The sequence below is a fragment of the Ascaphus truei genome, chromosome 5, assembly GCF_040206685.1.
Source record: "Ascaphus truei isolate aAscTru1 chromosome 5, aAscTru1.hap1, whole genome shotgun sequence".
Taxonomy (NCBI): Eukaryota; Metazoa; Chordata; class Amphibia; order Anura; family Ascaphidae; genus Ascaphus; species Ascaphus truei.
The window spans coordinates 3,276,450-3,302,517 of record NC_134487.1 but is presented as its reverse complement, the minus strand read 5'-3'; the positions used below and the strand labels follow the sequence as shown (position 1 = coordinate 3,302,517).

Sequence of the window (26,068 nt, the reverse complement as noted above, 5' to 3'; positions counted from 1 at the left end):
TAGATTAGTCAGTGACTGGGGTAGAGTCAGGGTGTGGTAGATAAGTCAGTGACTGGGGTAGAGTCAGGGTGTGGTAGATTAGTCAGTGACTGGTGGAGAAGTCAGGGTGTGGTAGTTTAGTCAGTGACTGGGGTAGAGTCAGGGTGTGGCAGTTAAGTCAGTGACTTGTGGAGAAGTCAGGGTGTGGTAGATAAGTCAGTGACTGGGGTAGAGTCAGGGTGTGGTAGATAAATCAGTGACTGGGGTAGAGTCAGGGTGTGGTAGATTAGTCAGTGACTGGGGTAGAGTCAGGGTGTGGCAGTTAAGTCAGTGACTTGTGGAGAAGTCAGGGTGTGGTAGATAAGTAAGTGACTGGGGTAGTCAGGGTGTGGCAGATAAGTCAGTGACTGGTGGAGAAGTCAGGGTGTGGTAGATAAGTCAGTTACTGGGGTAGTCAGGGTGTGGCAGTTAAGTCAGGGACTTGTGGAGAAGTCACGGTGTGGTAGATTAGTCAGTGACTGGTGGAGAAGTCAGGGTGTGGTAGATTAGTCAGTGACTGATGGAGAAGTCAGGGTGTGGTAGATAAGTCAGTGACTGGGGTAGAGTCAGGGTGTGGTAGATTAGTCAGTGACTGGTGGAGAAGTCACGGTGTATTAGATAAGTCAGTGACTGGGGTAGAGTCAGGGTGTGGTAGATTAGTCAGTGACAGGGGTAAAGTCAGGGTGTGGTAGATAAGTCAGTGACTGGTGGAGAATTCAGGGTGTGGCAGTTAAGTCAGTGACTGGTGGAGAAGTCAGGGTATGGTAGATAAGTCAGTGACTGGGGTAGAGTCAGGGTGTGGTAGATAAGTCAGTGACTGGGGTAGAGTCAGGGTGTGGTAGATTAGTCAGTGACTGGTGGAGAAGTCAGGGTGTGGTAGATAAGTCAGTGACTGGGGTAGAGTCAGGGTGTGGTAGATTAGTCAGTGACTGGGGTAGAGTCACGGTGTGGCAGTTAAGTCAGTCACTGGTGGAGAAGTCAGGGTGTGGTAAATTAGTCAGTGATTGGTGGAGAAGTCACGGGGTAGTAGATTAGTCAGTGACTGGTGGAGAAGTCACAGTGTGGTAGATTAGTCAGTGACTGGGGTAGAGTCAGGGTGTGGTAGATAAGTCAGTGACTGGTGGAGAAGTCGGGTGTGGTAGATAAGTCAGTGACTGGTGGAGAAGTCACGGTGTGGTAGATTAGTCAGTGACTGGTGGAGAAGTCAGGGTGTGGTAGATTAGTCAGTGACTGGTGGAGAAGTCAGGGTGTGGTAGATTAGTCAGTGACTGGTGGAAAAGTCGGGTGTGGTAGATTAGTCAGTGACTGGTGGAGAATTCAGGGTGTGGTAGATTAGTCAGTGACTGGTGGCGAAGTCACGGGGTGGTAGATTAGTCAGTGACCGGTGGAGAAGTCACGGTGTGGTAGATAAGTCAGTGACTGGGGTAAAGTCACGGTGTGGTAGATAAGTCAGTGACTGGGGTAGAGTCAGGGTGTGGTAGATAAGTCAGTGACTGGGGTAGAGTCAGGGTGTAGTAGATAAGTCAGTGACTGGTGGAGAAGTCAGGGTGTGATAGATAAGTCATTGACTGTGGTAGAGTCAGGGTGTGGTAGATAAGTCAGTGACTGGGGTAGAGTCAGGGTGTGGTAGATAAGTCAGTGACTGGTGGAGAAGTCAGGGTGTGATAGATAAGTCAGTGACTGTGGTAGAGTCCGGGTGTGGTAGATAAGTCAGTGACTGGGGTAGAGTCAGGGTGTGGCAGTTAAGTCAGTGACTGGTGGAGAGGTTAGGGTGTGGTAGATAAGTCAGTGACTGGGGTAGAGTCAGGGTGTGGTAGATAAGTCAGTGACTGGGGTAGAGTCAGGGTGTGGTAGATAAGTCAGTGACTGGGGTAGTCAGGGTGTGGTAGATAAGTCAGTGACTGGTGGAGAAGTCAGGGTATGGTAGATAAGTCAGTGACTGGGGTAGAGTCAGGGTGTGGCAGTTAAGTCAGTGACTTGTGGAGAAGTCACAGTGTGGTAAATAAGTCAGTGACTGGTGGAGAATCTGTGTCTTTTGCAGGAGGTCATGGTTAGTTGGCTCACATTCTTCCTCTATGTCGCCCCAGCCTCCAATGTAGCAATTGGTCATGTTTGATACTTCAGACGTTTCCCCTGGAAGGCAGGCCGGCTGTGTGTAGTCATTAAAGGCAATTGGTTCTACTATGTTGATGAGGGCGATGTCATAGCGCTGAATCTCTGGGTCAAAATTCTCATGTACAATCAGCTTCTTTATCCTTCGAACCTGAGTTTCTGGTCCAAACTCAGACAGCTGGTTGGCTCCACATACCACTCTCCATAAGGAGATGTTCCTGAAATCACCAGAGAACAGGGACATCAGGGACCAGGGGCAGAGGGGTTACGAACTGATAGGGGTCACTCAAATTTCAGGGGCCCCAAATAAAACTCAGAGAGACAACGAGAAGTAACATTTTGCAGAGACCATAGAGTCAGATCCCATGGTTTGCCGCAATGACAGAATGGTCCCTCATGTCAGCTCACCAGGAATACAGCGTAAATAGTGCAGACTATATCACTCTCTGTGGGGGATATATAACGTTTAAGCAAAGCAGTGCTTGCTTTTGCATTGGTTCTAATTGAGGCGTATTAAATAGTTTCATTGCGTTACAGTCCTGTGCGTCAGCGAGGGCTTTAAGGAGGTTTAAATACAGTATGTGGCTCCGTATAGGTATTTATTTAATACCCCGAGTCTTCCTTTTTATAACACACTTATGTATTTGATTCTTCGCTTAAACAGATGTAGCCGGTTTTTCCGTCCCGACCGGTGCAGACACGCTGGGGGAGGGGGCTGCCACGATGGCGCTGCGTGTTGGGGGGGGTCCATTCATTTTAATGGGACCTCCTGCAGTGTTAGTCGTTCCGGGCCGCGATCGGCGTGGTCACGTGACTGGTAAGTCCGGCTACATCTGTACTACATCTTCAGCAAGATCTGATCGGAGAAGATCAGGAAAAAAGGTCCCATAGAGATTGCTCTCTTCCTTCACCGATTTATCACAATACCCAGTATTGGTATTCATACAAAAGGTGAGTCACTGCCACCACGCGGGGCCCGTACCGGACATAGGACTCCTTGGGATAACGTTCCCCTGTCCTGAACTTGCCCCGGTAAGCTTCTGGGGTGAGGGCATACTGCAACAGCAGCAACGCTTTTACATGTTGGTAATCAACCCGGTCTTCTCCTGGGATACCCTGTAGCGTTTCTTTGGCCGCCCCAGACAACAAGGGGTGCATTCTCAGCACCCAGTCCCATCTGGCACCGGGATCTCAGACCGTGTGTTTCAAAAACCATGAGAAAACCATCGATTTTATCGGTGTCACAAACAAACTTGTTGAAACTGTGGTGGTCCACTTGGGGGACAGCTTGTTCCCCATTGATCATATGGGAGTGAGGGGACACTTGGCCTCTCATCTGCTCTAGCCATCTCTCCCCATGAGGCAAGAAGTGCTGTGAGTCCAGGGTTAGCGAGTCCAGTAGCCACAGGGACTACACCTCCCGCATTCCCAAGACTCGGCCCTTCACCATTATCCCGGTGAGCGCCCTCTCCTAGAATAAAGGCCGGCGCAGCAGTAGTTCCAGCCATGGCCGCTATGTTCTCTTTTCAGAACTTGGCCCCGAAAAGTGGAGCACCTTTTGGTGAGTTCAAATTTGCCGCGGCTGTCTTGGCGCTTAGAATCTGAGGTCCGGATTGGCTGCTCGGTTTCTTATTGTATTTAATTCATACAACAACCAAACCGAGCCTGGGAACCAGCCAATCAGAGGGCTGCCAGTCTTCCAAAGCTGGGCAAGCGGTTCTTCTGAATCCAACGAGGGCAGGCGTGAGTTTGCCACCCTAGCCACTTGTTATTCAGAAGCCACCCCCTGGGTTAGGTGCCTCCAAGTCTGGGAAGGCAAATGTGTCACGGACGTGCTCGCCACAAACCGGGACCGGACCGCGTGGCTGAGGTGGGGTTACATAGTCACCGAACTTAGTCCGCGTAGCCTGATCCGGAGTGCGGACTTCATAGTCAAACAAAGCTGGGTCAGGTTTGGAGAAGGCAGCATAGTCGGAATTCAGGCAGGGTTTCGGCAACAGGAAATCATGTGAGCTCCGCTTCAGCGCAGGAGCAACAGCGCGGGAGAGACCTCTGCGCGAGGAGTGGGAACGGCCCATGGTACCGGTCGCAGCAAAGGGAGATGGCAGACCGGAAGGCACACAGCAGGGCAGCACTGGCAAACCAGCGCTTCAGCACAGAAGTCCAAACAGGCCTCAGCGAGGGAGAGAGCGCAGCAGGCTTCAGGGTACAAAGGCAGACCTCTGCTAGGGGAAAAGGCAGCAGGTCTCCGGAACCAGGAACGGGAACCAGGAACAGACCTCTGCTGAAAGGAGAATAGCAGCAGGTCTCAGGAAACACTGGAACGGGAACCAGGAACAGGACAAGCCAGGGGGCTTGTGGCAGAACACAGTGACATGCAGGGTAGGACTATGCTCGGCAGTGAAGCAGTGTGGGGAGAGCAGAATATAAAGGGTGACGGGCCAATAGCAGGAGTGAGGTGTGTGAGAATCCTCCAATGACAGAGCACAGGACCAAGGCTGCAGTGAAAGCTAGCACAGGTGCTAATGATTGCAAGAGGGAGCCAGAAATGGATTCCTTACAAAATGCTGGCCGCGATGGCTGGCATTTTTTCCCGGACGAGGGTACTCAACCTAACCATGCTGCCCAAATAGCTTTAACTCCTCTAGCAGCATCTGTGACTTTGAATTATGGACCTACTGCGGCGGCCAGGCCTAATCTAAAGCTTAACCGCTTTTTTCCTCAGCTTTTTTTTTTCCTCGCCGGAATTGGGCGCGCGCCAGCCAAATCTTGCGGCCGCGCGCGGCCGTTTCTCCAATCAGCGCTAATGGCGCTGAACAAAGGAAGCGCCTGCGGCCCTAGAGAAAAAAAAAAAGCCAGCGTCTGAACGCATTTTTAAAATAACCGCGGAGGCGGCCGCTGTAGACTAAGGGCGGCCGCCACTGTAGGGCAGACTCGGTGCCACTACAAACTGTAGCCCACTAGCCCCCCTCAGAGTATCCTCTTTGAAAGCCCCAGCTTATAAGTATAATGCATTTACAAACATCTCAGTTTAATAAAAATATACTTTACGCTTTTTACTTTGTATAAGTCTTTTGGGCTCTGTGGGGTAGCATGGGACTATATACTTGTATTCCCACTAGCCATATCCCTCACACACTGTAAACCAGATGTAGTCAGGTCCCCCTCTTACCTCCGGGATGCGTCAGGGGGACGGCTGTTAGGCTACAGAGGTGGTTTGTGCTGGGAGCAGCCGTGCGGGTCACCGATGCTCTTATTTTGTGCCGCGCATGCGCAGTACCAGTTCGCGCATGCGCAGTAGGCTTGTAAGTGCGGCGGCCATCTTGCTTCACCCCGCGCATGCGCATCAGGCTCCCAGCACCGGCCATTACACCCAAGAGCTCCACAAGGGAACTGCAAGTCCCAGCAGCCTCAGGTGCTGCACAAGACATGGCCCACAGCAGCCAATAGGGTTCCCAGAATCCCCCATGCCAGGGAGCTGGATCAGGCAGGTAGTGTCTCAGAGCCAGTGGCTCTGAGACTAGGCCTAGTATATCCCCCAGCTAGGCCCCGGCTCATCATAGCTTGTAGTTACTTCAGGGAAAGCCCCCTTAGTTAGGGACACTTCCCCATTTTACTGTCTAGTGTCAGGGACACTGTGAAGACGCCACGCGGTGAGTGCGGCCTGTGGTCTGGGACCAGATCACCTCAGTTGCAAGAGACTCAGGTGATATTATCCATGCCGGCATTCACCCACACGCAGAGGCGGATGACATCGCGGACGACGACAACGTTGGATCCCTTTGTTCATTCGCATTACCCGGGTGCTGGAGCCCCGGGCAGGTACCTATCTATGTGCTATCCCTTGAAGTGTTAGTGCAATATCTCCACACTTTTTGGTGGGCCCTGACATTCGGGGTAACAGACATCAGAGTATTGGTGCCAAGCACCCTAGGTACTTTGGGGACACTCAGGGGTGGTATTGGGTTGGGCCTATTTTACTGTGTGGTACAGGGTACTGCTTGCTGCATGCTCAGTACAGGTTGTGATTATATACCTGAGTGTGTGTGTTATTGGTATTGTTCCTGTAAGGGGCTTATCCCACCACGTGGGATCACTTGAAGGTGGAGGCGCTGCGCCAAGCCAAATCAGAATCACCCCAGGCTCCCAGTGGCAGAGGCTCAGGCCTCCTGGTTGCCACATAGGGGGAAAAAATATATATAGTGTAGTGTGTTTAAACAGATTCAGCAATAAGAAAGTAAATCACGATTGGGGATCACACTCTCCCAGTGAAAGATAGGCGGTGGATACAACAATGCAGACCCAGTCAGTGGATGATAACAGGAATGAGCAGCATATTCCCTCGGTGTGAAAAGATAACACACTTAGTGCAACATTGCATGTAGCAGTTAAATGTTTATCCAGGCAATAATTATTGCACTTACATTAGGCACTATGTGCTTAGACACATAACACAATCGATGCGCAGCTCTTTCGTGCCACCAGCCCTGCTCCCGAGATGGCGTCGCGTCTCAAAGCTTGGCAGCTTCGTCAGCGAAACGCGTAGAGTTGAACCTGCAGCAGCCTGAGACGTCATCCATCATCTTTCCTGCCACCCGGTGATTTCATCACTGTGATCGATCGCGACCGGAAGTGACGTCACGGAGCGACCGGAAGTGACGCGACGCCATCTCGGGAGCAGGGCTGGTGGCACGAAAGAGCTGCGCGTCGATTGTGTTATGTGTCTAAGCACATAGTGCCTAATGTAAGTGCAATGATTATTGCCTGGATAAACATTTAACTGGTACATGCAATGTTGCACTAAGTGTGTTATCTTTTCACACCGAGGGAATATGCTGCTGATTCCTGTTCCATCCACTGACTGGGTCTGCATTGTTGTATCCACCGCCTATCTGTCACTGGGAGAGTGTGATCCCCAATCGTGATTTATTGTTTTATTGCTGAATCTGTTTAAACACACTACACCATATACAGTATATATATTTTTTCCCCCTATGTGGTGATACCTGCGCTCCCCACAAGCTTCTCCCCACCATTCCATGACAGGAGGAACTGGATCTCTTCCACAGAGGGTTGAGCAGCGAAGTTCACCATTTTTTATTTTTTATCACTTAATGAGCACTTTAAATAATTGTTCACTTTAAATAATTGTTCACATTATAATTCACAGTTTATTGTACCTCTATTAGAAGCGCCTCAAATTTTTTTGTTTTACTCCTGGTTGCCAGACAGGTAATAGCAGCATTGGCAGTTCCTTCCCAGGTACAGGGGAACATGGACTACATTTGGAGGCGCTGCTGAGATTCATGACCTGGGGTGCCCAATCTAAATTTACGATAAATTCAACCAGAAGGCAAAAGGTCCGTGCCGTCAAGTCACAGTGTTCACAAGCGGGCCTTATGAAACAAAGTGTCGCCCAGCCACGTGGTGCCCATCATCCAGGTTCCGGTATCCCTGCCCTTGCCTGACCTGCGCGCCACCCTGAGACAGAAACCAGGGTTCGCTAAAGCCAATATCATAGATATCAAATGGAATGCATGCAATCAGTTGAGTACATTGTTAATTGACTGCCAAGAGGATGTCCCAACGGACACTGCACCCCAATTTCTATCGCTCCCCAAAGCCCCACCAGATGGAAGTCCACTCATATAACCCAACCGCCGCCCACGAACCGAAACACTTAGAGCCCTACCCAGGGTGACCGAATGTCGGTTGTCCTCACCTGCTTCCTTCTCAGAGAACTCTAGCCAGAGATAAGCTAGCAGTCAGAAGTCCGAAGCAAGCCACCCCAGTGCCCACAGTACAGGTGGCCCGCGGTTACTCGTAGGAGCCCTGCAGCAACTGACTTACAAGATAGAAAAGCTGGCCCCGGGGCAACCCTACCGCAAGTTGAAGACCTCCTCTGGGCTGCGGCCCACACCGTAGGGGGAAGAGGCTTTTGAAGAATGGCGCGATCATGTGGTTCAAGTTCTGCCCGAGTGGACGTGCACGGACATGGTTAAGAGGCAAAGAATCGGGGAGTGTCTACGGCCACCAGCTTCCGACCTCTTACGACTGTATCACGAGACTCATGAAGAGGCTGAGGCCAAAGACCTGATATATGCCCTAACCAAGGCCTATGGACTGAAGGACGATCCAAGTGTGGTTAGTACAGTTCTATGCCCTCAAGCAGAAGGAGGGAGAAGACTAATCCGATTTCCTGTGTTGACTACAGATGATGTTGAGGACCCTGATCAACATAAAGGTCATTCGGAAGACCTATCTAGATGACTATAGAACCCAAAAATTCTTGTGAGGAGCGTCACTCACACCCCCCCTTGTGGCCCGTATTTGCTGTGACGATCTCTACCACAAATCCTCCCAACTTTGAGGACCTAATGGACCAGATACAGGACCAGGAGGCCATCCTGCGGTTCCAGGCCCCCAAAGGCATCCAGGGACCCCTCAAAAGGGGAGAGCGATGCAACTCCAGGAAAGCCATCAAGCACCAAGGAGAGGTTTGAGGCGGCTACCCGCCAGAAGCTCTACCGACAGATCGCCCCTCCGCCCAGGAGGTTAGCTCTCACCTCCAGTGCCGAAGAAGATCGCACTGATGCCTGCTTCAGCTGTAGCCAACGCGGACACTTCGCCCAGAGTATCCGAAACCCAAGATCGGCGAAAAAAGACGGTGTAAAACAGCGCTAAATAATAATAATATAAATGTGTGTTTAAATAAACAAAATAAATAAAAAACTGGCAGCCTGGCAAGTACTGACAGTACAGTCAGACAACAGAACATAGAGAGAAAGAATTACTGGCGCCTAAAAAGTCCATTGAATAAATGTCAATCAGATAGAATCCCAACCATTCAGTGAAGAATCCCAAAAGTGTCCTTAGGGGAACAGACAGTGAAGGGCTGAACAGGCGACTCTCACCATACATCAGTGCAATAAGTAAAAAGAGAAACAAATTATGGTGCAGTACGCCAATAAATGTTGACATAAAAGCATACAAGACTAACAACACACAACAGACATGACACACAGATACAACAACACTAGCAAGGCTATAGACTTAACACAAAGCTATTTATTAACAACAACTAATGCTGGGTTCCAGAGGGTACAGTGATTGGCACCGACGTCCAGAGGGGTAAAAGTGAAACCCTACTTACAGGACAATAGATGTATACAGGCAGTACAGATGGAAATCGCACCGATGCTCCTTAGAGATGGTAACCGGAGCTCCTCTCCAAGCGTTCCCTCGTGTTGGGGGTAGATGGGGAGTCGCACAAAAGGCGGAACTTCCGGGCGGATGTGACGTCACACACTGCGAGGTTTCCAATACCGATGCTCCTCTCTCTCTTCTCCCCTCTCGGCCTGATCAGCTGCTATACAATGTCCTCCGCAACCAAAAGGCAGCTCTAAAACACAAGAATAACTTCCCAACGCGTTTCATGCGCATGTGTGCACTTCTTCAGGGGATGTCGAAACCCAAGATCCCCAATCCTAGGGTCATGACCCTCACAGTGCCACCGACTGACACTTCACCCCTGCCGCCGGTGAAAAGTGTCCCAGCGGATAACCCTGAGGAAGCCTCTCGCAACTTAGTACACAGTTGGAGAAACCCACCAGAACCACTTTACTAAATCTGGGGTACCTGGGCATATACTGGGGGACCCTCACTAACTTAGGAAACCTTTACTGTACCCGGGATATACAAATCCCCAGTGTTCGACAAACCTATACATTTGCACGCCCCGGGCGAGTGGATTTAACATCGTGGCGAGCTCCTATTGGCCCAAGCAGCACACATGTGGTACTAGGTGGCGAGTAGATTTTTTTGTTCAGCGAGTAGATTTTTTGGGGATCTGTCGACCACTGCAAATCCCTATACCCTCATTTACTTTTCTGGTCTGTGCTGAAGCAGGGAAACCTGGTGGTGAGTCGCATAACTGTTTTCAAGGGAGGATTTTGACCGGAGTGATGTGTCTATATGTCCCCGGGAATATGACCTGATTTCCGGATACTTTTTTGGGGTGATCAGTAACTCTGGACCCTGGCTACCTAGACACAATCTGACAACACTTTTACCGCAAAAGTCCCCCCTGAAACTCACAGCCTGAGAATCCCCCCTGGTTAGCACTCCTGGAAAGATAAAACACACATACATGTCATGTACAACCAATGTGTCCCTCCCTGAGAACCCCCCCTGGTTAGCGCTCCTGGAAAGGTAAAACACACATACATGTCATGTACAACCAATGTGTCCCTCCCTGAGACTCCCCCCTGGTTAGCGCTCCTGGAAAGGTAAAACACACATACATGTCATGTACAACCAATGTGTCCCTCCCTGAGACTCCCCCCTGGTTAGCGCTCCTGGAAAGATAAAACACACACACATGTCATGTACAACCAATGTGTCCCTCCCTGAGACTCCCCCCTGGTTAGCGCTCCTGGAAAGATAAAACACACACACATGTCATGTACAACCAATGTGTCCCTCCCTGAGACTCCCCCCTGGTTAGCACTCCTGGAAAGGTAAAACACACATACATGTCATGTACAACCAATGTGTCCCTCCCTGAGAACCCCCCCTGGTTAGCGCTCCTGGAAAGATAAAACACACATACATGTCATGTACAACCAATGTGTCCCTCCCTGAGAATCCCCACTGGTTAGCGCTCCTGGAAAGGTAAAACACAAACTCTTTATTGTCATACAATTACATTCATTGCAGGTACAATACACAGGTTGAAGAGCTGACACTCTAAAACCTGAGACAGGGCTCAGAGATAACCAGCCAGGAATAATACCTTTATTGATGGCCTGGTTTCACCGTCACAGTCATTTGACGTCGCGTTGCCATGTTGACGCGTCGGCAAAGACCCGTCAGAGAGCAGGTAAGTGAGTTACAGAGGCCTCACGCCTCCCCCGGCATTTAATTTAAATGTCGGGGGGAAGAGCGCGGGGCCCCTAACTGCCGCCCCCCTGAGAAATTCTCATGCCCCCCCCCCCCCCAGTTTGCGCACCGCTGCTTTATGGTATCCGTGCCCGGCTGTGACGAGGAGCGATAGAACGAAAATAGAATAGGCCCCAGGAACTTTTAACTGGATCTTTATTGAAGAGCAGCAGTATCCTGCATCAACAGGACAGGTTGTAGCATACAGCAAGACCCCGCTTCTCAGCGCCCGGCTTTTCGGGGATCCACAGGTACGGCGGTACCGATAAGGGGGTCACCATATCTGCGCAGAACGGGGAGGTCTGAGGTCACGCATGCGCAGGACAGGAGGTTGCCGAGGGTGCGCATGCGCAGGAGGTTGCCGAGGGTGCGCACGCGCAGAAGGGGGAATTGCTGGTTTGCGCATGCGCACACAACGAAAATTGCCGGTTCCATTTTCCGGCGATTTTCGCTTTGCAGCAGACACTTAGAACGGAACCCGCCGCATGCCCGGGGCCCTCCTGTGCACTCATTTTTCGCCATCTTACTATCTGATCTTACATGTCTGATCCAAACTTAAACCAGAACATGGAAACCGCTCCCAGGATCTTGCATATCCCTGGAACAGGAGTCCTTCCTACACCAATGCAGATTATTGCTGCCCAGGCCCTCCCATCCATGCTCATCTCCTAAGCATCTTCACCAGGAAGTCTGGATATAGAGAAACTTTTCACCTTCACCCCATATTGTGACAGAATACCTCTCCCTCCTGTGACGGAACACCTCACCCTCCTGTGACAGAACACCTCTCCCTCCTGTGACGGAATACCTCTCCCTCCTGTGACGGAATACCTCGCCCTCCTGTGACGGAATACCTCGCCCTCCTGTGACGGAATACCTCTCCTTCCTGTGACGGAATACCTCACCCTCCTGTGACGGAATACCTCACCCTCCTGTGACGGAATACCTCTCCTTCCTGTGACGGAATACCTCACCCTCCTGTGACGGAATACCTCACCCTCCTGTGACGGAATACCTCTCCCTCCTGTGACGGAATACCTCGCCCTCCTGTGACGGAATACCTCTCCTTCCTGTGACGGAACACCTCTCCCTCCTGTGACGGAATACCTCTCCTTCCTGTGACGGAATACCTCACCCTCCTGTGACGGAATACCTCACCCTCCTGTGACGGAATACCTCTCCTTCCTGTGACGGAATACCTCACCCTCCTGTGACAGAACACCTCTCCCTCCTGTGACGGAATACCTCTCCCTCCTGTGACGGAATACCTCGCCCTCCTGTGACGGAATACCTCTCCTTCCTGTGACGGAATACCTCACCCTCCTGTGACGGAATACCTCACCCTCCTGTGACGGAATACCTCTCCTTCCTGTGACGGAATACCTCACCCTCCTGTGACGGAATACCTCACCCTCCTGTGACGGAATACCTCTCCCTCCTGTGACGGAATACCTCGCCCTCCTGTGACGGAATACCTCTCCTTCCTGTGACGGAACACCTCTCCCTCCTGTGACGGAACACCTCGTCCTCCTGTGACTGAACACCTCACCCTCCTGTGACGGAATACCTCACCCTCCTGTGATGGAATACCTCACCCTCCTGTGACGGAACACCTCACCCTCCTGTGACGGAACACCTCACCCTCCTGTGACGGAACACCTCACCCTCCTGTGACGGAATACCTCACCCTCCTGTGATGGAATACCTCACCCTCCTGTGATGGAATACCTCGCCCTCCTGTGATGGAATACCTCGCCCTTTTGTGATGGAATACCTCACCCTGCTGTAGCTCAGGGGCCCAATTCTTGAGTAAAACTCTCCCTGCCTGGAAAATAATACAGTGGCTGCTCTTTACCCCACAGGCCAGGTGGACGTGGAGACCTCCTGTTGTTAAGAATCTCTCCCTGGGGTATGGTGGCCTGGGGGTCTGAACAAAAGAAGGCGGATCCCCACCTTTTATATCAGGGAAATTGGCCAATAATCTAACCCCAATCAACCATGCCAATCAACCAGACATGTGACCTTCCAGCACCTTTCAGACATCCCCAGGCCAAACATGTGCCTGGAAGTGCAACACTGCAATAATTACAGGAACTGACTCACATGCACATGGATGATAGGTCACTGTTTTTTGTTTTTGCCTTCCTCTGGATCAGTGATTCCCAACCAGGGTTCTGTGGAACCCTGGGTCTCCTTGAAGCCGTCTCAGGGGTTCCTCCTATGGACCACAGACCCCCCCCCCCTGTGGGTGGTTTTTTGGTATGTATTTTGTAGGGTGGATTGAGTGAGAGTGGAGTAATGGATGGAAGGTAGGGGCGGGAGTGATAGAAGAGAGGGGCGGGAGGGAGCGAGTGAGGAAAAGAGGGAGTAAGGGTGAGACGCAAGGGATAAATACACGCGAGACGGGAGGGGGGAGAGTTAGTGAGATGGATGGGAGAGAAATACATGGGTAGAGGGTGGGAAATAGAGGTGGCTCGTGAGATGTGAAATGTTGTGACTGACCCCTGTCGAACCTAATATGTGTCAGCCAGATAGGGGTTCCCCGACATTTTTCTAAATACTTCAAGGGTTCCTCCAAACAAAAAAGGTTGGAAATCACTGCTCTGGATCAATATACTGTAATTATGGATATACAGTAGGATAAAGTATCTGTCGTCTAAATTTAGCACAGGTTGAACTTGATGGACGTACGTCTTTTCAACCTCATCTACTATATGACTGTGTGACTCGGACTTATAAGGCAGGTCTCAATACCGACCACTACAGGGCGTAGCTGCTCTCACTTATTACAGGGCTGGCCCCAACCAGGTAAAGAATCCCACAGGGCCCAGGGCTCCCCGTTATCACCCACCCTACCCCCCAAAGTGACAGGGTGTTCCTTACTTCTCCTGGTTCCTGAAGCAGTGAGCGGCCGTCAGGACCCACTGGTTGTTCAGGATGGAGCCTTCGCACAGATGCTCATAACGGTGGTCCATGGCATACTGGATGCTGACTAGCCAGGGCCAGTTCCCAGGAGAAGCATCTACCTCCCCCTCCACAGGAGAACCACGCTCATCCTCCACCAGTGGCCGGTTCCCACAGGCTGCGGGAGAGACAAGGACACGTCGGAATGAGGGAGGAGCTGTGCTAAGGTGCAATGGTCAATGTAGCTTAAAATAAAGTAGTGGTACTGAGTATTATTTAAAACAGATCCACATCTCGGTGTGAAATACATTTGTGGTACTCTGGGTGTGGAAATAAAATCTCTAACATAACACACAACTGAGCAGTTGCTATACATCTCTGCGTGTAGTTGCTGTACATCTCTGCGTGTAGTTGCTGTACATCTCTGCGTGTAGTTGCTGTACATCTCTGCGTGTAGTTGCTGTACATCTCTGCGTGTAGTTGCTGTACATCTCTGCGTGTAGTTGCTATACATCTCTGCGTGTAGTTGCTGTACATCTCTGCGTGTAGTTGCTGTACATCTCTGCGTGTAGTTGCTATACATCTCTGCGTGTAGTTGCGATACATCTCTGCGTGTAGTTGCTGTACATCTCTGCGTGTAGTTGCTATACATCTCTGCGTGTAGTTGCTGTACATCTCTGCGTGTAGTTGCTGTACATCTCTGCGTGTAGTTGCTATACATCTCTGCGTGTAGTTGCTGTACATCTCTGCGTGTAGTTGCTGTATATCTGCGTGTAGTTGCTGTACATCTCTGTGTGTAGTTGCTATACATCTCTGCGTGTAGTTGCTGTACATCTCTGCGTGTAGCTGCTGTACATCTCTGCGTGTAGTTGCTGTACATCTCTGCGTGTAGTTGCTGTACATCTCTGCGTGTAGTTGCTATACATCTCTGCGTGCAGTTGCGATACATCTCTGCGTGTAGTTGCTGTACATCTCTGCGTGTAGTTGCTATACATCTCTGCGTGTAGTTGCTGTACATCTCTGCGTGTAGTTGCTATACATCTCTGCGTGTAGTTGCGATACATCTCTGCGTGTAGTTGCTGTACATCTCTGCGTGTAGTTGCTATACATCTCTGCGTGTAGTTGCTGTACATCTCTGCGTGTAGTTGCTGTACATCTCTGCGTGTAGTTGCTGTACATCTCTGCGTGTAGTTGCTGTACATCTCTGCGTGTAGTTGCTATACATCTCTGCGTGTAGTTGCTGTACATCTCTGCGTGTAGTTGCTGTATATCTGCGTGTAGTTGCTGTACATCTCTGTGTGTAGTTGCTATACATCTCTGCGTGTAGTTGCTGTACATCTCTGTGTGTAGTTGCTGTACATCTCTGCGTGTAGTTGCTGTACATCTCTGCGTGTAGTTGCTGTACATCTCTGCGTGTAGTTGCTATACATCTCTGCGTGTAGTTGCGATACATCTCTGCGTGTAGTTGCTGTACATCTCTGCGTGTAGTTGCTATACATCTCTGCGTGTAGTTGCTGTACATCTCTGCGTGTAGTTGCTGTACATCTCTGCGTGTAGTTGCTGTACATCTCTGCGTGTAGTTGCTGTACATCTCTGCGTGTAGTTGCTGTACATCTCTGCGTGTAGTTGCTATACATCTCTGCGTGTAGTTGCTGTACATCTCTGCGTGTAGTTGCTGTATATCTGCGTGTAGTTGCTGTACATCTCTGTGTGTAGTTGCTATACATCTCTGCGTGTAGTTGCTGTACATCTCTGTGTGTAGTTGCTGTACATCTCTGCGTGTAGTTGCTGTACATCTCTGCGTGTAGTTGCTGTACATCTCTGCGTGTAGTTGCTGTACATCTCTGCGTGTAGTTGCTATACATCTCTGCGTGTAGTTGCTGTATATCTCTGCGTGTTGCTATACATCTCTGCGTGTAGTTGCTGTACATCTCTGCGTGTAGTTGCTGTACATCTCTGCGTGTAGTTGCTGTACATCTCTGCGTGTAGTTGCTATACATCTCTGCGTGTAGTTGCTGTACATCTCTGCGTGTAGTTGCTGTACATCTCTGCGTGTAGTTGCTGTACATCTCTGCGTGTAGTTGCTATACATCTCTGCGTGTAGTTGCTGTATATCTCTGCGTGTTGCTATACATCTCTGCGTGTAGTTGCTGTACATCTCTGCGTGTAGTTGCTGTACATCTCTGCGTGTAGTTGCTGTACATCTCTGCGTGTAGTTGCTATACATCTCTGCGTGTAGTTGCTGTACATCTCTGCGTGTAGTTGCTGTACATCTCTGCGTGTAGTTGCTATACATCTCTGCGTGTAGTTGCTGTACATCTCTGCGTGTAGTTGCTGTACATCTCTGCGTGTAGTTGCTGTACATCTCTGCGTGTAGTTGCTGTACATCTCTGCGTGTAGTTGCTGTACATCTCTGCGTGTAGTTGCTGTACATCTCTGCGTGTAGTTGCTGTACATCTCTGCGTGTAGTTGCTGTACATCTCTGCGTGTAGTTGCTGTACATCTCTGCGTGTAGTTGCTGTACATCTCTGCGTGTAGTTGCTGTACATCTCTGCGTGTAGTTGCTGTACATCTCTGCGTGTAGTTGCTGTACATCTCTGCGTGTAGTTGCTGTACATCTCTCCGTGTAGTTGCTGTATATCTGCGTGTAGTTGCTGTACATCTCTGCGTGTAGTTGCTATACATCTCTGCGTGTAGTTGCTGTATATCTGCGTGTAGTTGCTGTACATCTCTGGGTGTAGTTGCTGTACATCTCTGCGTGTAGTTGCTGTACATCTCTGCGTGTAGTTGCTGTACATCTCTGCGTGTAGTTGCTGTACATCTCTGCGTGTAGTTGCTGTACATCTCTGCGTGTAGTTGCTGTACATCTCTGCTTGTAGTTGCTGTACATCTCTGCGTGTAGTTGCTATACATCTCTGCGTGTAGTTGCTGTACATCTCTGCGTGTAGTTGCTGTACATCTCTGCGTGTAGTTGCTGTATATCTGCGTGTAGTTGCTATACATCTCTGCGTGTAGTTGCTGTATATCTGCGTGTAGTTGCTGTACATCTCTGCGTGTAGTTGCTGTACATCTCTGCGTGTAGTTGCTGTATATCTGCGTGTAGTTGCTGTATATCTGCGTGTAGTTGCTGTACATCTCTGCGTGTAGTTGCTGTACATCTCTGCGTGTAGTTGCTGTACATCTCTGCGTGTAGTTGCTATACATCTCTGCGTGTAGTTGCTGTACATCTCTGCGTGTAGTTGCTGTACATCTCTGCGTGTAGTTGCTGTACATCTCTGCGTGTAGTATGCTATACATCTCTGCGTGTAGTTGCTGTACATCTCTGCGTGTAGTTGCTGTACATCTCTGCGTGTAGTTGCTGTACATCTCTGCGTGTAGTTGCTGTACATCTCTGCGTGTAGTTGCTGTACATCTCTGCGTGTAGTTGCTATACATCTCTGCGTGTAGTTGCTGTACATCTCTGCGTGTAGTTGCTGTACATCTCTGCGTGTAGTTGCTGTACATCTCTGCGTGTAGTTGCTGTACATCTCTGCGTGTAGTTGCTGTACATCTCTGCGTGTAGTTGCTGTACATCTCTGCGTGTAGTTGCTGTATATCTGCGTGTAGTTGCTATACATCTCTGCGTGTAGTTGCTATACATCTCTGCGTGTAGGTGCTGTACATCTCTGGGTGTAGTTGCTGTACATCTCTGCGTGTAGTTGCTGTACATCTCTGCGTGTAGTTGCTGTACATCTCAGCGTGTAGTTGCTGTACATCTCTGCGTGTAGTTGCTGTACATCTCTGCGTGTAGTTGCTATACATCTCTGCGTGTAGTTGCTGTACATCTCTGCGTGTAGTTGCTGTACATCTCTGCGTGTAGTTGCTGTATATCTGCGTGTAGTTGCTATACATCTCTGCGTGTAGTTGCTGTATATCTGCGTGTAGTTGCTGTACATCTCTGCGTGTAGTTGCTGTACATCTCTGCGTGTAGTTGCTGTACATCTCTGCGTGTAGTTGCTGTACATCTCTGCGTGTAGTTGCTGTACATCTCTGCGTGTAGTTGCTGTACATCTCTGCGTGTAGTTGCTGTACATCTCTGCGTGTAGTTGCTATACATCTCTGCGTGTAGTTGCTGTACATCTCTGTGTGTAGTTGCTATACATCTCTGCGTGTAGTTGCTGTACATCTCTGTGTGTAGTTGCTGTACATCTCTGCGTGTAGTTGCTGTACATCTCTGCGTGTAGTTGCTGTACATCTCTGCGTGTAGTTGCTATACATCTCTGCGTGTAGTTGCTGTATATCTCTGCGTGTTGCTATACATCTCTGCGTGTAGTTGCTGTACATCTCTGTGTGTAGTTGCTGTACATCTCTGCGTGTAGTTGCTGTACATCTCTGCGTGTAGTTGCTGTACATCTCTGCGTGTAGTTGCTATACATCTCTGCGTGTAGTTGCTGTATATCTCTGCGTGTTGCTATACATCTCTGCGTGTAGTTGCTGTACATCTCTGCGTGTAGTTGCTGTACATCTCTGCGTGTAGTTGCTGTACATCTCTGCGTGTAGTTGCTATACATCTCTGCGTGTAGTTGCTGTACATCTCTGCGTGTAGTTGCTGTACATCTCTGCGTGTAGTTGCTGTACATCTCTGCGTGTAGTTGCTATACATCTCTGCGTGTAGTTGCTGTATATCTCTGCGTGTTGCTATACATCTCTGCGTGTAGTTGCTGTACATCTCTGCGTGTAGTTGCTGTACATCTCTGCGTGTAGTTGCTGTACATCTCTGCGTGTAGTTGCTGTACATCTCTGCGTGTAGTTGCTGTACATCTCTGCGTGTAGTTGCTGTACATCTCTGCATGTAGTTGCTATACATCTCTGCGTGTAGTTGCTGTATATCTCTGCGTGTTGCTATACATCTCTGCGTGTAGTTGCTGTACATCTCTGCGTGTAGTTGCTGTACATCTCTGCGTGTAGTTGCTGTACATCTCTGCGTGTAGTTGCTGTACATCTCTGCGTGTAGTTGCTGTACATCTCTGCGTGTAGTTGCTGTACATCTCTGCGTGTAGTTGCTATACATCTCTGCGTGTAGTTGCTGTACATCTCTGCGTGTAGTTGCTATACATCTCTGCGTGTAGTTGCTGTACATCTCTGCGTGTAGTTGCTGTACATCTCTCCGTGTAGTTGCTGTATATCTGCGTGTAGTTGCTGTACATCTCTGCGTGTAGTTGCTATACATCTCTGCGTGTAGTTGCTGTACATCTCTGTGTGTAGTTGCTGTACATCTCTGCGTGTAGTTGCTGTACATCTCTGCGTGTAGTTGCTGTATATCTGCGTGTAGGTGCTGTACATCTCTGGGTGTAGTTGCTGTACATCTCTGCGTGTAGTTGCTGTACATCTCTGCGTGTAGTTGCTGTACATCTCTGCGTGTAGTTGCTGTACATCTCTGCGTGTAGTTGCTGTACATCTCTGCGTGTAGTTGCTATACATCTCTGCGTGTAGTTGCTGTACATCTCTGCGTGTAGTTGCTGTACATCTCTGCGTGTAGTTGCTGTATATCTGCGTGTAGTTGCTATACATCTCTGCGTGTAGTTGCTGTATATCTGCGTGTAGTTGCTGTACATCTCTGCGTGTAGTTGCTGTACATCTCTGCGTGTAGTTGCTATACATCTCTGCGTGTAGTTGCTGTACATCTCTGCGTGTAGTTGCTGTACATCTCTGCGTGTAGTTGCTATACATCTCTGCGTGTAGTTGCTGTACATCTCTGCGTGTAGTTGCTGTACATCTCTGCGTGTAGTTGCTGTACATCTCTGCGTGTAGTATGCTATACATCTCTGCGTGTAGTTGCTGTACATCTCTGCGTGTAGTTGCTGTACATCTCTGCGTGTAGTTGCTGTACATCTCTGCGTGTAGTTGCTGTACATCTCTGCGTGTAGTTGCTATACATCTCTACGTGTAGTTGCTGTACATCTCTGCGTGTAGTTGCTGTACATCTCTGCGTGTAGTTGCTGTACATCTCTGCGTGTAGTTGCTGTATATCTGCGTGTAGTTGCTATACATCTCTGCGTGTAGTTGCTATACATCTTTGCGTGTAGTTGCTGTACATCTCTGCGTGTAGTTGCTGTACATCTCTGCGTGTAGTTGCTGTACATCTCTGTGTGTAGTTGCTGTATATCTGCGTGTAGTTGCTGTATATCTGCGTGTAGTTGCTGTACATCTCTGCGTGTAGTTGCTGTACATCTCTGCGTGTAGTTGCTGTACATCTCTGCGTGTAGTTGCTGTATATCTGCGTGTAGTTGCTATACATCTCTGCGTGTAGTTGCTGTATATCTGCGTGTAGTTGCTGTACATCTCTGCGTGTAGTTGCTGTACATCTCTGCGTGTAGTTGCTATACATCTCTGCGTGTAGTTGCTGTACATCTCTGCGTGTAGTTGCTGTACATCTCTGCGTGTAGTTGCTATACATCTCTGCGTGTAGTTGCTGTACATCTCTGCGTGTAGTTGCTATACATCTCTGCGTGTAGTTGCTGTACATCTCTGCGTGTAGTTGCTGTACATCTCTGCGTGTAGTTGCTATACATCTCTGCGTGTAGTTGCTGTATATCTCTGCGTGTTGCTATACATCTCTGCGTGTAGTTGCTGTACATCTCTGCGTGTAGTTGCTGTACATCTCTGCGTGTAGTTGCTGTACATCTCTGCGTGTAGTTGCTGTACATCTCTGCGTGTAGTTGCTGTACATCTCTGCGTGTAGTTGCTGTACATCTCTGCGTGTAGTTGCTGTACATCTCTGCGTGTAGTTGCTGTACATCTCTGCGTGTAGTTGCTGTACATCTCTCCGTGTAGTTGCTGTATATCTGCGTGTAGTTGCTGTACATCTCTGCGTGTAGTTGCTATACATCTCTGCGTGTAGTTGCTGTACATCTCTGTGTGTAGTTGCTGTACATCTCTGCGTGTAGTTGCTGTACATCTCTGCGTGTAGTTGCTGTATATCTGCGTGTAGTTGCTATACATCTCTGCGTGTAGTTGCTATACATCTCTGCGTGTAGGTGCTGTACATCTCTGGGTGTAGTTGCTGTACATCTCTGCGTGTAGTTGCTGTACATCTCTGCGTGTAGTTGCTGTACATCTCTGCGTGTAGTTGCTGTACATCTCTGCGTGTAGTTGCTGTACATCTCTGCGTGTAGTTGCTATACATCTCTGCGTGTAGTTGCTGTACATCTCTGCGTGTAGTTGCTATACATCTCTGCGTGTAGTTGCTGTACATCTCTGCGTGTAGTTGCTGTACATCTCTGCGTGTAGTTGCTGTACATCTCTGCGTGTAGTTGCTGTACATCTCTGCGTGTAGTTGCTGTACATCTCTGCGTGTAGTTGCTGTACATCTCTGCGTGTAGTTGCTGTACATCTCTGCGTGTAGTTGCTGTACATCTCTGCGTGTAGTTGCTGTACATCTCTGCGTGTAGTTGCTGTATATCTGCGTGTAGTTGCTATACATCTCTGCGTGTAGTTGCTGTATATCTGCGTGTAGTTGCTGTACATCTCTGCGTGTAGTTGCTGTACATCTCTGCGTGTAGTTGCTATACATCTCTGCGTGTAGTTGCTGTACATCTCTGCGTGTAGTTGCTGTACATCTCTGCGTGTAGTTGCTGTACATCTCTGCGTGTAGTTGCTGTATATCTGCGTGTAGTTGCTATACATCTCTGCGTGTAGTTGCTGTATATCTGCGTGTAGTTGCTGTACATCTCTGCGTGTAGTTGCTGTACATCTCTGCGTGTAGTTGCTGTACATCTCTGCGTGTAGTTGCTGTACATCTCTGCGTGTAGTTGCTGTACATCTCTGCGTGTAGTTGCTGTACATCTCTGCGTGTAGTTGCTGTACATCTCTGCGTGTAGTTGCTATACATCTCTGCGTGTAGTTGCTGTACATCTCTGTGTGTAGTTGCTATACATCTCTGCGTGTAGTTGCTGTACATCTCTGTGTGTAGTTGCTGTACATCTCTGCGTGTAGTTGCTGTACATCTCTGCGTGTAGTTGCTGTACATCTCTGCGTGTAGTTGCTATACATCTCTGCGTGTAGTTGCTGTATATCTCTGCGTGTTGCTATACATCTCTGCGTGTAGTTGCTGTACATCTCTGTGTGTAGTTGCTGTACATCTCTGCGTGTAGTTGCTTTACATCTCTGCGTGTAGTTGCTGTACATCTCTGCGTGTAGTTGCTATACATCTCTGCGTGTAGTTGCTGTATATCTCTGCGTGTTGCTATACATCTCTGCGTGTAGTTGCTGTACATCTCTGCGTGTAGTTGCTGTACATCTCTGCGTGTAGTTGCTGTACATCTCTGCGTGTAGTTGCTATACATCTCTGCGTGTAGTTGCTGTACATCTCTGCGTGTAGTTGCTGTACATCTCTGCGTGTAGTTGCTGTACATCTCTGCGTGTAGTTGCTATACATCTCTGCGTGTAGTTGCTGTATATCTCTGCGTGTTGCTATACATCTCTGCGTGTAGTTGCTGTACATCTCTGCGTGTAGTTGCTGTACATCTCTGCGTGTAGTTGCTGTACATCTCTGCGTGTAGTTGCTGTACATCTCTGCGTGTAGTTGCTGTACATCTCTGCGTGTAGTTGCTGTACATCTCTGCATGTAGTTGCTATACATCTCTGCGTGTAGTTTGCTGTATATCTCTGCGTGTTGCTATACATCTCTGCGTGTAGTTGCTGTACATCTCTGCGTGTAGTTGCTGTACATCTCTGCGTGTAGTTGCTGTACATCTCTGCGTGTAGTTGCTGTACATCTCTGCGTGTAGTTGCTGTACATCTCTGCGTGTAGTTGCTGTACATCTCTGCGTGTAGTTGCTATACATCTCTGCGTGTAGTTGCTGTACATCTCTGCGTGTAGTTGCTATACATCTCTGCGTGTAGTTGCTGTACATCTCTGCGTGTAGTTGCTGTACATCTCTCCGTGTAGTTGCTGTATATCTGCGTGTAGTTGCTGTACATCTCTGCGTGTAGTTGCTATACATCTCTGCGTGTAGTTGCTGTACATCTCTGTGTGTAGTTGCTGTACATCTCTGCGTGTAGTTGCTGTACATCTCTGCGTGTAGTTGCTGTATATCTGCGTGTAGGTGCTGTACATCTCTGGGTGTTTGCTGTACATCTCTGCGTGTAGTTGCTGTACATCTCTGCGTGTAGTTGCTGTACATCTCTGCGTGTAGTTGCTGTACATCTCTGCGTGTAGTTGCTGTACATCTCTGCGTGTAGTTGCTATACATCTCTGCGTGTAGTTGCTGTACATCTCTGCGTGTAGTTGCTGTACATCTCTGCGTGTAGTTGCTGTATATCTGCGTGTAGTTGCTATGGTTTACATCTCTGCGTGTAGTTGCTGTATATCTGCGTGTAGTTGCTGTACATCTCTGCGTGTAGTTGCTGTACATCTCTGCGTGTAGTTGCTATACATCTCTGCGTGTAGTTGCTGTACATCTCTGCGTGTAGTTGCTGTACATCTCTGCGTGTAGTTGCTATACATCTCTGCGTGTAGTTGGCTGTACATCTCTGCGTGTAGTTGCTGTACATCTCTGCGGTAGTTGCTGTTACATCTCTGCGTGTAGTATGCTATACATCTCTGCGTGTAGTTGCTGTACATCTCTGCGTGTAGTTGCTGTACATCTCTGCGTGTAGTTGCTGTACATCTCTGCGTGTAGTGCTGTACATCTCTGCGTGTAGTTGCTATACATCTCTACGTGTAGTTGCTGTACATCTCTGCGTGTAGTTGCTGTACATCTCTGCGTGTAGTTGCTGTACATCTCTGCGTGTAGTTGCTGTATCTGCGTGTAGTTGCTATACACTCTGCGTGTAGTTGCTATACATCTTTGCGTGTAGTTGCTGTACATCTCTGCGTGTAGTTGCTGTACATCTCTGCGTGTAGTTGCTGTACATCTCTGTGTGTAGTTGCTGTATATCTGCGTGTAGTTGCTGTAACTGCGTGTAGTTGCTGTACATCTCTGCGTGTAGTTGCTGTACATCTCTGCGTGTAGTTGCTGTACATCTCTGCGTGTAGTTGCTGTATATCTGCGTGTAGTTGCTATACATCTCTGCGTGTAGTTGCTGTATATCTGCGTGTAGTTGCTGTACATCTCTGCGTGTAGTTGCTGTACATCTCTGCGTGTAGTTGCTATACATCTCTGCGTGTAGTTGCTGTACATCTCTGCGTGTAGTTGCTGTACATCTCTGCGGTAGTTGCTATACATCTCTGCGTGTAGTTGCTGTACATCTCTGCGTGTAGTTGCTATACATCTCTGCGTGTAGTTGCTGTACATCTCTGCGTGTAGTTGCTGTACATCTCTGCGTGTAGTTGGCTATACATCTCTGCGTGTAGTTGCTGTATATCTCTGCGTGTTGCTATACATCTCTGCGTGTAGTTGCGTACATCTCTGCGTGTAGTTGCTGTACATCTCTGCGTGTAGTTGCTGTACATCTCTGCGTGTAGTTGCTGTACATCTCTGCGTGTAGTTGCTGTACATCTCTGCGTGTAGTTGCTGTACATCTCTGCGTGTAGTTGCTGTACATCTCTGCGTGTAGTTGCTGTACATCTCTGCGTGTAGTTGCTGTACATCTCTCGTGTAGTTGCTGTATATCGCGTGTAGTTGCTGTACATCTCTGCGTGTAGTTGCTATACATCTCTGCGTGTAGTTGCTGTACATCTCTGTGTGTAGTTGCTGTACATCTCTGCGTGTAGTTGCTGTACATCTCTGCGTGTAGTTGCTGTATATCTGCGTGTAGTTGCTATACATCTCTGCGTGTAGTTGCTATACATCTCTGCGTGTAGGTGCTGTACATCTCTGGGTGTAGTTGCTGTACATCTCTGCGTGTAGTTGCTGTACATCTCTGCGTGTAGTTGCTGTACATCTCTGCGTGTAGTTGCTGTACATCTCTGCGTGTAGTTGCTGTACATCTCTGCGTGTAGTTGCTATACATCTCTGCGTGTAGTTGCTGTACATCTCTGCGTGTAGTTGCTATACATCTCTGCGTGTAGTTGCTGTACATCTCTGCGTGTAGTTGCTGTACATCTCTGCGTGTAGTTGCTGTACATCTCTGCGTGTAGTTGCTGTACATCTCTGCGTGTAGTTGCTGTACATCTCTGCGTGTAGTTGCTGTACATCTCTGCGTGTAGTTGCTGTACATCTCTGCGTGTAGTTGCTGTACATCTCTGCGTGTAGTTGCTGTACATCTCTGCGTGTAGTTGCTGTATATCTGCGTGTAGTTGCTATACATCTCTGCGTGTAGTTGCTGTATATCTGCGTGTAGTTGCTGTACATCTCTGCGTGTAGTTGCTGTACATCTCTGCGTGTAGTTGCTATACATCTCTGCGTGTAGTTGCTGTACATCTCTGCGTGTAGTTGCTGTACATCTCTGCGTGTAGTTGCTGTACATCTCTGCGTGTAGTTGCTGTACATCTCTGCGTGTAGTTGCTGTATATCTGCGTGTAGTTGCTGTACATCTCTGCGTGTAGTTGCTGTACATCTCTGCGTGTAGTTGCTGTACATCTCTGCGTGTAGTTGCTGTACATCTCTGCGTGTAGTTGCTGTACATCTCTGCGTGTAGTTGCTGTACATCTCTGCGTGTAGTTGCTGTACATCTCTGCGTGTAGTTGCTGTACATCTCTGCGTGTAGTTGCTGTACATCTCTGCGTGTAGTTGCTGTACATCTCTGCGTGTAGTTGCTGTACATCTCTGCGTGTAGTTGCTGTACATCTCTGCGTGTAGTTGCTGTACATCTCTGCGTGTAGTTGCTGTACATCTCTGCGTGTAGTTGCTGTACATCTCTGCGTGTAGTTGCTGTACATCTCTGCGTGTAGTTGCTGTACATCTCTGCGTGTAGTTGCTGTACATCTCTGCGTGTAGTTGCTGTACATCTCTGCGTGTAGTTGCTGTATATCTGCGTGTAGTTGCTGATACATCTCTGCGTGTAGTTGCTGTACATCTCTGCGTGTAGGTGCTGTACATCTCTGGCGTGTAGTTGCTGTACATCTCTGCGTGTAGTTGCTGTATCTCTGCGTGTAGTTGCTGTACATCTCTGCGTGTAGTTGCTGTACATCTCTGCGTGTAGTTGCTGTACATCTCTGCGTGTAGTTGCT

The 26,068-nt window shown here is 48.9% G+C and overlaps 1 protein-coding gene across 1 annotated transcript in view; it reads right to left on the bottom strand.

The window, feature by feature from the left end:
* LOC142494333 (acrosin-like) overlaps positions 1-26,068 on the bottom strand; it is an 86,823-nt gene that overhangs the window by 52,368 nt on the left and 8,387 nt on the right. The window contains exons 2-3 of the mRNA XM_075598893.1: positions 13,954-14,152; positions 2,083-2,348 (exon numbers count right to left, since the gene is read on the bottom strand). Coding sequence (XP_075455008.1) covers positions 2,083-2,348; positions 13,954-14,152 — 465 coding nt within the window. The remainder of the gene's footprint in view (positions 1-2,082; positions 2,349-13,953; positions 14,153-26,068) is intronic.